The following is a 14,553-nucleotide window of genomic DNA, read 5'->3' on the forward strand; positions in this document are numbered from 1 at the left end:
CGGTCAAATCGCATCGAATTAAAAGAAATTTTCTGTCAAAATAACGAGCAAAGTGAAAACCCTGCTGATTCCGAAAACGGTATATAGCTGGAACGACACAGCAATATGAGGGCGAAGAAGAAGCGAGGAAGGTTGAAAAAGTAATGACATCCGTTGTTAGATCAAGCGTGAATCCGATAAAAAGACAGAAAGATAAATAATTACTCCTTATCGACGAATGATATCTCTAAACAGCTGTCAATTTTTACAGGATTTCAATATTTTTCTCTCTTTTTTTTTATCAATGAAGGGCAATCAAGCATTAGATACCGACGAAACGTTCAACGTTTCTATATAAAAGAGGTAAAACTTGCTAGTCAACAGTTATTTCTAAGCCGTATCGTCTTCCGGGGATTCCGATCAAGGAGGAATCGCTTCCAAAGATACGTAATCATGAGGCTGATTACTTTCCTGGGAATAGTTTTGCTCACGGTTGCCTTCGGTGAGTGTATTGATAAATAAGTGAGCGAATGACGAGATAATTATTTGATAAACATACATGAATAAATGATCTGGTCAGTTAAAAACGTGCGATTGAATTTCTGAAACGACAGTTGAACCGGGGGTCATTGACCGGGAAATTTACGATGATGATACCTCGACCATCGTACCGAATACCGATCGCTTTTACCAGGAGGATGAGGATGGAAATTTGAGGGAGGTAACCGACGACGAAGACGACGACGAGTCCCTTACGCAAACGAAAAGTATACTACCGGAACGGGTGTTCTTCCATTTGTACACCAAGGCGAACCGGGAGTCATCGCAGGAGATTTATATCGGAGATGACGATACTCTCGCTAACAGTAACTGGGACTCGAAGAGGCCAACTCGCATCATAACTCACGGATGGATAAATTCTTACAAAAGTATCATATGTACCAAGATTCGTGACGGTGAGTAACTGAAATTTCAGCAACGTTCACTGAAAGCTGAAAATCGTTCGCTTGCGAATAAACTAAACAAACTGGTCTTTCATACCTGCAGCCTACCAGGCCGAGGGTGACTACAACCTCATTCTTGTCGACTGGTCGACGATTACCTACAGGCTTTACGGATTTGCGAGAAGACGTGTCTGCATGGTGGGTGAATACATTGCAGAGATGATAGACTACCTCGAGACAAAAGGAATGAACGTTACGGAGCTAATCGTGATCGGACATTCGCTTGGAGGCCACGTTGCTGGTCTTGCCGCTCGCCACGCGACGAAAACAGTCGGCTATGTTATCGGTAAGTGATAAATTTGAATCAAATCAGCTAGTTGAGCTAACGATATCATCCATTTAACGCGACAGTCATCAACAAAGGGTAATGATCATGATAAGCAGACAGGCAACACCAGCGTTAATTGGTGACCGAAACATGATCTGGTTTTAAGAATGGCATCAGCTGACCACAATCCAAATTTTCCTCAGCTCTCGATCCGGCTCTTCCATTCTTCTGGTTCTCCGGCCCGGAGAATCGACTTAGTCGTAATGACGCGGCCTATGTTCAGGTTATCCACACCAGCGCTGGTTTGCTGGGCTTCAAGGAGGCAATTGGCGACATCGACTTTTATCCGAACGGTGGATCCAGTCAGAACGGATGCATCCTTGACGCCGTAAAAATATGCGCGCATGCTCGGTCCTGGATGTACTTTGCCGAGTCCATAGTCAGCAAGGTCGGGTTCCACGGAAGGCTCTGCGAGAGCTGGAAGATGTTCAAAAAGGGACGATGCACCTCGACCACCACGACCTACATGGGTGGCAGTACTCCAACCACAGAAACCAAATCAGGATCGTACTACCTCGAGACCGGAAGCTCATCGACTTACGCTCTGGGCGTGATATAGACTGCCAAACACTGAGTAACCACATGACTGGACTTAGTGTTATCGTTATTGTTCTTTGCCTATTGAAATGAACGCAAATGTACACACACGCAGGGAAAGAAATAAATTATTTGTATTTTTATGTACGAATCGTAAGCCACGTATACACTCTCCCATTATTCCCGTTTCTAAAGGTGGTTTGATGGAATGCTAAATGTAAGTACTTGGTGAAAATTCCGATACAGCATTGAGCAGGTCGACGAGACAAGGTAATATTAGGTATCGATGTGAGAGGTCCAAATTATTGTGGAAATGAACTACCCTTTGACCCTACACCGTGAAGGGTGTGAGTGAACGGAAAATGACATGCTCCGCACCGTGCGATAGGGTCGAAAAGTGGATCTACGCCTGCCCAGTGGTGCATGGTAGTGTTTGCCCACTTGAAGAAACGATAACGATCTTGACAGCTATAACACTGGGCAAAGATTGCTTAGGAAATGGAAACAAACTCCTGTCTTGCCCTTCGTTTTATTGGTGTGAAAATCTAATTTTTTGTGGCTCTTAACCTCGTCTTTTCGTACTGACGATTTCGGAATTCATACAGTTGAATATCTCAGGGTGAAAGTTTGATTATTGTAACCACGAATGAGCGCATAGGATGTAATCGAACAAGGATACTTTAATATCGCAATCTAAATTAATAAAAAGAGATCCAACGCAAGATGTGATTTAATGATACGGTGTACGGATTTATTAATTTATTTATTTGATCATTGATTTAAAAACTGAAATCGATGCTATCTAGCTTCTTCTTTCAATTGAGCCTGTACAGTTATACAGCTCAGATCATATCGAGTAAGATTGTGAAGATATTGCGAACATAATTCGCGTGCCTAAAATCTGAACACTTTTAGATTTATAGCTCTGCTAGAATTAAAAAAAAAAAGGCTTTGGTCGCGCGTAAATACGATAAAAAGAGTGGAAACGTATATAATGATTGATAATCAACGAGCGATATCTCCGTACCAATTTTGATTTACCTCGGACAAGGTTTTTTTAAAATTATATTCTACTTTTATCTTTATCGATAATCGGCAATTAACAATGAAATTTTGATGAGGCGATGAAATATCCTATAAAAGAGTCAGAACGAGATGTACAAGCATCACTTGAGTAGTTGCGTGAACCCGGAAGATTGTGAGCAAATAATATTCAATCATGAAGCTTATTTCCCTTTTGGGAATAATTTTGCTCACTGTTGCCTTTGGTAAGTATATTGATCTGGTAGTAATTAAATAAATACACATATCTACATGAATTGATCGAAAGAAACAAAAAAGGAAAGATGATTATTTTTTTTTCATCAAATTACAGTGCAATCGGGAATCGTTCGCCGCGACACCGACACCGACACCGATGACTTTGACGACGAAGATGATTCTGAAGAGGTTGTTTGGGACGAAGATACATGGTACGAGGAAGATGAGGATGGAAACCTGGTTGAAATAACCGACGAACTTGGCAGCAATGAGACCCTTGAAGAAACGGAACTTCTCCTACCAGAAAGAGTATTCTTCCATTTGTACACGTTGGACAACCCTAGCTCATCTCAGGAGATCTACATCGGAGACGATGAAACGCTTGCCAGCAGCAATTGGAACTCCAGCAAACTAACTCGCATCATAACTCACGGATGGGTAAACTCGAAAAACAGTGAAGCGTGCACCCTTATCCGTGATGGTAAGAAATGTTGCCGGAATGTCGCCACTTCCGGCGCAATGTTTTAACGCAAGCTCACGAAGCTCGTTCGCACGCGACTGCACTTAACGAAATATCTTCCACTCGCAGCCTACCTGTCCGAGGGTGACTACAACATCATCGTCGTCGACTGGTCGAAGATATCGAAGCAGCTTTACGGGTTCGCGAGAAGACGCGTCTACATGGTGGGTGGATATGTTGCAAAGCTGATTGACTACCTGGAGACCAAGGGAATGGACGTTTCCGAGCTGATCGTCATCGGCCACTCCCTTGGCGGCCACATTGCTGGTCTCACGGCTCTTCAGGCGACGAACACGGTCGGCTATGTTATCGGTAAGTGCTAAACTTGAAGAGATCAGCTAGCCGAGTTAACGATGTCATTAATTACGTAAGAGTCAACGATCGATCCTTATCACTTAAGGTGTTATGGGACGTGTATTGACAACCAAAAGTCAGTCTCGGCGAGGATATCGAAAAAAAATTACCTTATTAACTTGGTTGTGATTGAACTTTTCAGATTTCTATCTCATCGACAAGTGTTCAATATTCTCTTATTTGACATTTTCACTTTTGGTTGGTAATATACTCGTACGTTCCATAACACCTCAAAAAAACGGTCATTGTCGTAATCAGTAACCAACGGTTGAAAACTTTTCATCATTTTTCACCCCCTCCCAGCTTGTACTTTACCCCCTACCAACCATTCGATTTTTCGCAGCCCTCGACCCGGCTCTTCCATACTTCTGGTTCTCGAGCTCAGGCAGCCGAGTTGCTAAGGGTGACGCGGCCTACGTTCAGGTTATCCACACCAACGGTGGTTTGTTGGGTATCGACGACGCTATTGGTGATATCGACTTCTACCCTAACGGTGGATCCAGTCAGAATGGCTGCATCGTCGACGCCGCCGGTTCATGCTCGCATGCCCGAGCCTACAAGTACATGGCCGAGTCTATAACCAGTGACGTCGGCTTTTGGGGACGGCTTTGCAAGAGCTGGAGGAGGTTTAGATACGGACGTTGCAGCTCTACCACCACAACCTACATGGGCGGTAGTACACCAACCACTGAAACTGATTCTGGATCCTACTACTTGCGAACTGCAAGGTCCTCGGCTTACGCCCTGGGAGAAATATAAGTTGACAATGCGAAAAATTCTCGTTGTCGATGACGTTTCCTACTTTCCAACGAATGTAACCCTCAGAAAATGAATAATAATTGTTTGACCATTGGATAATAAACCAAAGAAACCATTCCGGCACTCCTTCATTTCCAAACTGGAATCAATCCAAACCATAGCTAAGAGCAAGGTGTCTCTGGGGTGCGAAGGTCAGGTACCGTAGTAACTGTCCGAAATTGTGACGACTGTCGAACGCGTGGCGAGTAGACAAACGATCATTGTAACTTGCAACCCAAACTACTACGAAGGGTCCGAGCGAACAGGAATACCATGAAAATGAACAGAAAAGTCCCAACTGCACACGTGTCTGCACCGAATGAAGGGGTCCCAAATCCGGTATGCACCTGACGTTCGGACCCGTAGAGTTTTCCCCACTTCAGGTCACAGTCTAAATCCTTGACTCGACCGCGGGAGTAAAGGTAATGAAATCTCTGACACAAAAAAAAAAAAAAAAACGAAGCTGGGGCTGTGCAATTTTCAAGAGAAGATGGAGAGGACTCGTTTCATACGAAATGAAAATACACGAACTCTGGACCCTGTTCCAATCGCGTAAGATTTAATCTAAATCGCAGCAGCAGCAGTATCGGATCAAGTTCCTAACGGATTGGCGAGTTGGTCTATTCTAAAAGTGGGAAAACTCGTCCGGCATTAATTCTATGAAATAAAAAAAAAAAAAAAAGTCCCGTGCATGCATGCCTATATGACTCAACGCGGGCGCGTTCAAGGGATGAAAACAGCGGGCCGCTGGATTACAGACGTCCGATATCCGTCCCGAACCATCGACGATGCGAGGGTCAATAACATCCCGTTCCACCAACCAACCCAGCACTCGTTTTAGGTATAAGCCACATTGATAGATAGATAGATAGATAGATACTCTCCACCATTTTGCAAGTTCAATTTTTTCCACTCCCAGTGCTTTCTTTTCTGCTCGATATTCGTAGTCTCGTCCACTTGTCCAGTCCTCAGCACTTTCCGGTTTTAATCTTCCACCGCAGGCGGTTCAATGCAGACGGATGATGCATTCTGGACTTATTGCTTCGATTGGCAAATAATGTTTTCGCGGAAGATCGAACATTCGAGAACCAATATTCCAAAAGTATATTTCTGAACCATCAGAAGATCCAATAAACCGATAAGACACTCGTTCGTGACCTCGACCCTCTACAATGTTTGATTTTAATCATACGCCGGTATATTTCTACACTTTTTGCTCGACCGAAAAATTTCCGGCGTCCCTTCTTAGTCCCCCCTCTCCCATTTTTAACGGGTCAGCCGTTTGAGGCACCGTGAGAATCTTGGCCAGTCGGAGACTCACCCCGTTGGTATAATCCGTATGACCGTTAATAGAGAATGTCGAATGTCCAACACGACTCGAGGACCAGTTGGTCAGCTTTTTTTTTTTATGGAGTTGGAAGAAAACGCGGGGAAAGAAGGAGATGAGGAAAGATGAGGATGCTGAGATGCTGTGCACAGCAGACAGCAAAACAGGATTAAGTCACGACGTACATCGGAGCACCAATACGCCTATAGTGAAACCTGATATGTCTGGATCACATGCCTGTGTGTGTGTGTGTGTGTGCCTGTGTATTTGGATATAGGAAACGGTCAACATCGAGGGTAATTGCTTCTCTTACTTTGGATCGCGGCTTTACTATTCTTAATTGACCATATGCCGTTCCTCCCTTCCTTTCAAACATTTTGAATTTCAATTGGGGATCGAGTTACTGCATTATATGTGTAAAAAAAAAAAAAAAACAGAAACCGAGGACGCCGCGCCTTATGGCTTCGGATTTAACCATCGATTTATAATGTGAAAATAAAAAGAAACAGAGATCACTCAAGGAGTTTAAATTTACAAAAAAGTCGAACCCTAGTCATCGATCTTTGTTTCGTTTCTAAAATTCCGGTTTTGGTTATTCAAAATGTAGTTCCAAAATTCACTCCGCACTAAAAACTGAGATTTTAATAGACGAACTGGTTCACTTGCAAAAAGAAAAACTGACTAGCACTGGCAAAGCTCCTTAGAATATAAGAAAGAAAAAAAAAATTACCGGCTTCAATTCATAGATTGTGCATGTAGTTATATCAGAATTATGGTTACAGTAGAAACGTACCGAAGGTGTCAGACATTATATAGCGTCAGAACTCACGGACATTGAATGTAGTTTGAAAAAGACTTACCGACGGCTAACGGGAAGCTGCGGAAGAGTTTATGTCAGTAGCGATGATGCGGTTATCGATGATATCGTAAGCTCAGGTCATCATCAATTTTCGGAACGTAAGACTCTGGTGCAACGGTAGATTGCAAAAGAATGGAGTCGAGTTCAAGAGAAACTCGGTACACACTCGCACAGTAAAAAACCGCGTAGTTGAAGACACCGACCTAAAACATCGAAAGAAAAATAAGCACAAAGAGACAGAGTGAGGCGGTGAGAGAGAGAGAGAGCGAGAGAAAGAGAAAGTGAATGATTTTTGAAAAACGTATTACAAAAATTCGCGACCGCGGAGGCAGCGCTTGCAAACCAACGAACGAACGAACGATTGTGGATGCGACTGGCTTGTGATGCAATATAAATTAAACTGCATCCACATAGAGTTGCACCCCAATCAGGCCATCCATGTCCCATGGTCTCATCGCGTGTATAGTGTATTATCGGCGGTGATCCCGATGCGAGGTACGCGATGCGTTGGTTTTAGTGCGTCAAAATTTTGCACGCACACGCCCCATGAAACGATCTGCGTGTTGCACCCCGGCAAATCAGCGGCGGGGAACCGATCAGTGCGAAAAAATTTTCGCCACAACCTATGGGTACCATGCAACGATTGCAACTGTGTGCACCACCCATACTTTTCAACCGTCATGCAGACTGAAATCACGGGGTGCATGTTTTTGTATAATGCGTCACTACCAGCCGTTCAGTATCATACGTGTACACTCTATCAAAACAGATTTTTTACATAAGAAATTTAAAAATTCTCATGATTTTTTCAATTGTATTCTATTACGTGTTCGCTGAAAAAATATATATTATATATCTATTTCAATCGTTTTATCATTTACACATTTTTTTTTTTTCGCCAATCTTTAATCGACGAGATAAGAAATTGTATATGAAAAGTTTTTAACGCTGGGTTAGTATCGTTTTTGTTCATCCGATTTTAATCATTGATTTTCATCGAGTACCGTATGTACATAAATTCAATCCCTAAAACGATAATTACGTAACGTGGAAAACATTGAAAAAGAAATGAAAGGAGAACGAAAACAGATTTATTTTCCTTTATAAATATCGTCTCTGCTCACGGTCTTTTTTTTTTTTTTTCTTTTATTTTATTTTACTTCACTCTATCTTTTTCCCTGTTAAATCGTGCATATCATACAGATATGTACGGATTGTGTAATAGATGGGTATACACATACTACACACAATTGCATTTCGTGTATTTGCATATGCATATATGTTTGCGTTCGTGAGAACGAAAGATCGAAGAGTTGAAAGGCCGGAGGTTTTTTTTAATTGAAAATTCAAGCACTCTTGTCGTCTTGATTGAGGACTTTACCTACCTACCTACAAAGGTTATATACATACACACGTGTATGAATGTATGCCTGCGATACTACACCCGAGTTATACCGCGAATTTCCCTCGATATACCTTACAGATATAGATATACCGTATGCAGTGTAGTCACCCATCGATTGGTTCCACATAAATAACAGCCCGACCAATCTAAACTTTGACTTGCGTACGCGCGGAATTTACTTTCGAATTGAAAGAAAAAAAAAAAAAACAACTACGCCAATTTGTATTCGAAATTCAATCGACTTGACGCACCTACGTACATACGTACATATACATATATGTATACGACATACGTATCGTAAATTGTGAAAATTACGAGAAGATAAACGACGAAAGAAAATCACAGAAGATTGTTGTGAAAAAAAAAAAAAAAAATTTGTCCCATTCTCCTGTTGAGATACTAATTTTTTCTTCAATTTTTCTTTCCTCTTTAAATGTTTTTTTTTTTTTTGCAGGATTTTTCAATTCTTTTAACTACTTTTAATATCTTTTGCTTTTTTTTTACTTTTTTTGCTTTTTTATACGGGGTTTTTTTGGATTTTTTTTTTCTCTGCTACTCGCCTTTCTTTTTCTTTTTTTTTTTTTTTTACTTCGCTACGACTAAACTTGCCGCAACTGTCAAGCGGGCAATAATTGCGGCCGATGCGTCGTATCGAGCTGCTAGAGGTAGATTTGGAGATCCCGTTGTTGCCGACTGAGCGAAACCGACCTCTGCGTTTGAATTACCGTTGTTTTTCGAACGCTTGGCGTCACGCGTGCGCCACAGGCCAGAATCCAATTTCTAGTTCTGAAAGCCAACGTCGGATGGCGCCAGAAGTTGGCCCGCGTTTAACGAAAATACATATGCAGGTAATGCTGTATTTTCCGATGTATGTTGATAAATTGATCGTCGACAGGGAAATGAAAAATGTGGAGGAACAAAAAAACTGCTGAACAGTTGGTTAAAATATTTAAGAAATTTCCGCCGGAGAAGTGAGAGGGAGAAAAATTTTTATTTGAAAATAATACTATCGAAAAAAGCTTAAATTTGGTGGGAAAACAAGCAAACGAAATTGAAGTTGAACGGTAAAGCGGTAAACAGAGGTGAAAAAAAAATCGCGTGATAAACTATGTTGGGAAAAAAATCAAATTTTACGTCGATGAAAATTTGAGACTTAGCATCAGATTACGAAATATTACAGAAAAGATAAAACAGTGAAGATTAAGGTAGAAAATGATGTGAGCTTATTGTTTGAGTTCTTAATTATCGAGATTAGAACGTACAAGCGAGACTGATCGATTTATTTTCCTACTAATCCATTTTGATGTTTTTATTCTGCTGGTTTCAACGTATGACTCGATGAAAAATTTAAATTATGGAAAGCCGAAAACGAAGAATTGTCTAAAAGTAATAAGGATATTAAAAGCACGTGCGATACAAATCATCCGCGTATTGCTGCTAACTTGGAATAAAGGCTGGTCAGCTATTTTACGTACAAGAGTAAAAGGCGCGCACCTACTTAGCAGCGATGAAAAGTCGTAATCGAACAACCAACCAGACAAACAGGCATACAAAGAAAAAGGAGAAAAGAGTTGAATAGAAAAAAAATGAACGAAAAAAAATAAAAAAAAAAAAAAAACTGCGAAAGGGAAGAAAAATTATGTGAAAATTTAGGTGAGTACAGTCATTTATAACCGTAGCTATGGTGTCGGGAACTTGGAGGGTGAGAAAGGGGGATATTCCGAGTGTCCAGCGGTGGCTACTTAACGAAATATTTTATTCCAAAGGCAAAGAGGGGCGGAGAAGTGAGCGGGAGCGGTTCAAAAGTTCACTTTTATGAAAAACAGCCTCAGGAAATTGCTAGGAAATGGCCAGCGCTCGCCGAACTCGACTGTATTATGTATCTCTCTCTCTTTCTCATTCCCTTTTTTTCTCACCCCTTCTCTCTCTCACTCTCTCTCTCTTTAAAACCCACCGAGACACTCCCGGTTGATAAGGATTCGTGAATATATATACAATATATGGAGGATTCTTCCGCAATCACGATGCTCGTTTTAAACTCAGTACGAAACGAAATCACGTATTCATTAGCAATTTTTTTAATATGAAACATATCACTTTGAAAACTGTCTCGTGTGATTTTTTCTTTCCACATTTTGAGTTCCAACTGTGTAACGAATTATACATTTACCGCTGAGCAGATTAGTTACGATAAGATTTTCTCAGAGTTTAACTTTCAAGTTATTGAAGAAAAAATATTATTCTTCGAAAATATTCAAAGTGTCGTGGAGTTTCCGGAGAATCGTCCGTACATGAACGCGCGTGTCTTAAACAAAAAAAAAAGAAAGAAACCTCTAAAAATTATCGCGTCAAGGTTTCTGAATGAGTACTTTTTGTTGTTGCCGCCGTTTCTGCCTTCCCTTCTCGCACCACGAAAAGGGTTAAAAGCCGTAGCTTGACCAATTTTATTTTTTATCTTTTCCCGCGTGTATTGCATATATCTAGAGATATGTGGTTAAATGAGAAACTTTCATGCACCTGCGGAAGTTCGATGTTAATATATATGTACATATCTATAACATTTGAAAATAATAATTATAAGGTAGCGAAAAATATTTAATAAAAAATAAATAAAGTCGATAAAGAGAAATAGACAAAAAAAAAAGAAAAACATACCGCACCACGGGAGAATGTTGAAAAATAAAGATGCGAGAGGAAAGAAAATCCTGTCCGTAACGAGGAATGAAAAAAAAATATAAGAAAGAAGGAAAATAAACAAACACGAAAGAGAAGGCAAATGATTATTTGAAATTTTAATTGGACTGAATGGGTTATAATATCGGTGTAATTATCAATTAGCGTAGAGCGAGCGAGCTGCTAGGAAACGGCGGAAGGGGAAGGTGAAGAAAAGGAAGGGGGGGGGGGAGGCTACTAAATCGGAGAACCGGAAAAGCGGATGGCGAAAAAGCGAGCAAGTGAAAGTACAACAATTAAGCCGGCGTTAAAACGATCGGCAACGCCTGGGAGCCTGGCTAATTCAATCATCCGTTCGCGTTTCTGCGATCAGCTAGTCGACATACGTACCTACGGTTCACTTCGCCCCCCCCCCCCCCCCCCTCCCCCCCGTCGCCACCACCCCCCGATCGACCGACGCCCCCGCATTGGGTGCATATCTCAACCGGACATTGGTCACAAGAAAATTAACGCGATGCAATTCACGGCGATGGGATACGTGAAACGAAATTTTATTTCCACACGTTTTTTTTCGTAAAGAAAAAACGAAAATCTAGCGAAAGAAAAAAAAGAAGGAAGCGAATTGAGAATTCGATATACTTTTAGAAATATAATCAATGATATTGTTTACGATGGTATTTATTCCTGAATTGATTTTCCATCAACTTCGATCGATAACCAGTTTTTTAAATTATCTTAGATGTCATTTTTCAAATACCGTTGTTTGTTTTTTTTTTTTTCTATTGTATTTTCTATTTCCAATTTTAGAAATCTATCGGTACGGTAGTAATCAAGCGTAGATCGAATTTTAACTGATAATACCGAGTGTGAAAGGAAAAAAAAAACTCGTCACTTCTCACGATGATGAAAATGATCTCGAACAGGAAAAAAAAAAAAAAAATACAAAAAAAAAACTATCTTTCCAGCTTAATTATTCTGTAAAACTGTTTTTCATTCCGTCCCGATAATCGAAAGACACAGTCGTTGTAAAACAAAAAGACAAAAAGACAAATAAATAAAAAAACGCGAGCAGTGGGATGTTGTCTTTCGGTTTCTCGAACCCTTCGAGTGTGCAGATATGATTAACGCATCCGGGGTGATTAATCGTTCAATTACACAACGGTTCCGGCATCGTGCCGCCATACAGAGACAAAACAGCGTCTAGCCTCGGCAGTGCAGCAGCCGGGTTACATTATACTTAAGGAAAGTAGGAGAAACCGACGTGAAGATGAGGAAGTCCGTGAGATATTTCAAAATTTGTGTTTTGTTCGCAGGGTGGTTTCCCTCTTCGCGGTGCGCGTGTGTGTATATATATATATATACATATATATGCATGCATGCGTAGAATATTCACATCGAGCGAAGTATACAGAAACGGTCAGTCCGTAAATCACTCCGCATCCTCTACCCTGTCATAGGATCCCAATTATCAAATTGTCCAGCAGCTTATACATGTGTATGCAACACCAGAGACCGAATAAGAAGAAGACATTGGCAGACCAAGGCTAACCGGTACGGAACTCCGTCTGGTGTGGAATATCAGTGAAAACCGAGAAACCGTGGTGGTGAAGAAGGGGGGTGGCAATAGATTTTACCCAGGAGTAAAACAACCCTCAAGACTAGACTCGGCCGAGAACGATGGGACAATACTAACTACCATCCACAGAGATTTATACGTACCGCGGCAGTCTGTTCGATCTGAGTGGAAACCAGTATTCGACCCTCGCAACTAGCGCGATTTCGTCTCTTAACGCGCTTGAAACGCACGGCGAAACACATTTGGGCTACCAATCCAGCTCCACTTCATGGTCATGGTCGTTCAATGCTCTCTGCTGCTTTCCTTCGCCGCTCGAATGACGGCGCGATTGAATTCAGGAACGTTCGGTTTCACTTTTTGATCAAGCATCTTGATCGCCACAAGGTTCGTGATATTTGATCTATTAATATCAAGATGTTTTTTTTTTTCTTTTGTTTTTTTTTTTTTTTTTTTTTTTGACACGAACGCGGTGCGAATAGTGCTGTGAATAATCGTTTCTCGAATTTTTATTCACGTGCCGATCGACCTGCAGAATTATCAATCGAAACGGTTAATTAATCGACTGATTGGAAAAACGATTGATCTAAACGGTATTGATTTATCGATTAATCGCACAGCGCTAGTTTCGAGGTCTCCTTAAGATGTATTTTCAACAATTCAGTGATAGAATTGCCTCTGGCTAAACATGTGATTGAAAATTTCAAGTTTTTATGCGATGGTCATTGACTAGCAGGTATGTTGTTTGATTGGTCATTTACCATTGACGCGTTTAGTTGGGACGGTCTTTAAATGTATGATGAAATAGATTATTATCGAAGGTTGAACATCACGATGAATTCTTTGATCAAAAAGAATTACTTGAATACATCAATGACACGTTGAGAAAGTGTTCAATTAAAAAAATGCCAAATATGTGATGAGAAACGTTAGAGGAATGATAAAAACAATAAGAAAGAATATAAGAGCCATACATACATATATATATATACATGTATCATATACAGTTATATCCTATGTTACCTGAGTAAGAAAAAAAATTCGTACACAAGAGGGATGTGGCGAAGAAGTGCATAAAGATTGCATGTGGCTGCGGTTTGATGGTGAAAAATAAGAGGACGTGGCTTAGGGGAGGGGGTGGTGGAGGGATGACGTCGTAGAAACGATACGGCCCTCTCAAGTTGAATCAAATCTTCGCCGCGTGAATAGGGAAGAATTGTTGCGGTGATAAAAGTAAAAGTAAAAATAATAATAAAAGTAAAACGTCAGGTGAAAGAAAATAGAGGAGGAGGAGGAGGACGAAGAGACTTGACGGAGTTTCGTCTTTCGTCGAGAGCTTGCGAGATTTTCGTGTCCTATCGTAAAAATAAACACGGACCAACGGACGTGGCACGCGAGACGATCGGATGTTTCAGGTATAAAAGAAACACACCCTCCGCATCTCTCGCAACGTCCTCGTAAAGACTTGTCATATAATTTTCTCGTTCTTCTCTTATTTCGCCACTCTCGGCGATTCGACCGACGTGCAAAATAAACGAGAATATAAAAAAAAAGAAAAGGGATAACCACGATAAGACGAAAGAAAAAAATAAAAACACACACACACACACACAAATCAACGAATTCATTTCACACGACGAGAAGAAACATTCCCTAAAAAAATTATCAAGCAATGGTTTGTTCAAAAAATTTACTGACAACTTTTGGGCATTGTTGTTATTCAAATTTCATTTGACTTACACGACTCGAATTCTCTACCTTTGATTTACGAGGAATACCGAGAGGCGAAGAATCGAGAATGAAAGAAAGAAAGAAAGAAAGAAAGGAAAAGCCAGGGATGTATGATGATAAATTTTATTATCCCATTACATCGCCCATAGAAAATGATCGCCGCTGTCTCAATTTTGGCGGCAGCGTTGTTGGTGGAGGGCGGTGG

General features: G+C 40.8%; 2 protein-coding genes and 1 long non-coding RNA gene across 3 annotated transcripts in view; 2 read left to right on the plus strand and 1 right to left on the minus strand.

The window, feature by feature from the left end:
* LOC124186403 overlaps positions 1 to 7,337 on the minus strand; it is a 34,592-nt gene extending 27,255 nt beyond the window's left edge. Inside the window, exons 1-2 of the long non-coding RNA XR_006871658.1 lie at positions 7,275 to 7,337; positions 6,968 to 7,169 (exon numbers count right to left, since the gene is read on the minus strand). This is a non-coding gene — a long non-coding RNA (uncharacterized LOC124186403). The remainder of the gene's footprint in view (positions 1 to 6,967; positions 7,170 to 7,274) is intronic.
* LOC124186395 (pancreatic triacylglycerol lipase-like) lies at positions 394 to 1,985 on the plus strand. Its single transcript, XM_046578066.1, has 4 exons — positions 394 to 481; positions 594 to 935; positions 1,027 to 1,269; positions 1,455 to 1,985. Exons 1-4 carry the CDS (start codon positions 433 to 435, stop codon positions 1,868 to 1,870), a joined length of 1,050 nt encoding a protein of 349 aa, XP_046434022.1. The 5' UTR covers positions 394 to 432; the 3' UTR covers positions 1,871 to 1,985.
* Positions 2,987 to 4,856, plus strand: LOC124186394 (pancreatic triacylglycerol lipase-like). The gene is made up of 4 exons (XM_046578065.1): positions 2,987 to 3,116; positions 3,224 to 3,589; positions 3,698 to 3,940; positions 4,326 to 4,856. Exons 1-4 carry the CDS (start codon positions 3,068 to 3,070, stop codon positions 4,739 to 4,741), a joined length of 1,074 nt encoding a protein of 357 aa, XP_046434021.1. The 5' UTR covers positions 2,987 to 3,067; the 3' UTR covers positions 4,742 to 4,856.
* Positions 7,338 to 14,553: the final 7,216 nt, after the last annotated feature.

Source organism: Neodiprion fabricii, chromosome 7, assembly GCF_021155785.1.
Source record: "Neodiprion fabricii isolate iyNeoFabr1 chromosome 7, iyNeoFabr1.1, whole genome shotgun sequence".
NCBI lineage: Eukaryota > Metazoa > Arthropoda > Insecta > Hymenoptera > Diprionidae > Neodiprion > Neodiprion fabricii.

Excerpts from the sequence above, each read along its gene's own strand:
- LOC124186395 (XM_046578066.1), top strand. The coding sequence starts at position 433 with ATGAGGCTGATTACTTTCCTGGGAATAGTTTTGCTCACGGTTGCCTTC. Across the intron at positions 482-593 it reads TTTGCTCACGGTTGCCTTCG|TTGAACCGGGGGTCATTGAC; the intron begins GTGAGTGTATTG and ends CTGAAACGACAG. Across the intron at positions 936-1,026 it reads ATGTACCAAGATTCGTGACG|CCTACCAGGCCGAGGGTGAC; the intron begins GTGAGTAACTGA and ends TCATACCTGCAG.
- LOC124186394 (XM_046578065.1), top strand. The coding sequence starts at position 3,068 with ATGAAGCTTATTTCCCTTTTGGGAATAATTTTGCTCACTGTTGCCTTT. Across the intron at positions 3,590-3,697 it reads GTGCACCCTTATCCGTGATG|CCTACCTGTCCGAGGGTGAC; the intron begins GTAAGAAATGTT and ends TTCCACTCGCAG. Across the intron at positions 3,941-4,325 it reads CACGGTCGGCTATGTTATCG|CCCTCGACCCGGCTCTTCCA; the intron begins GTAAGTGCTAAA and ends GATTTTTCGCAG.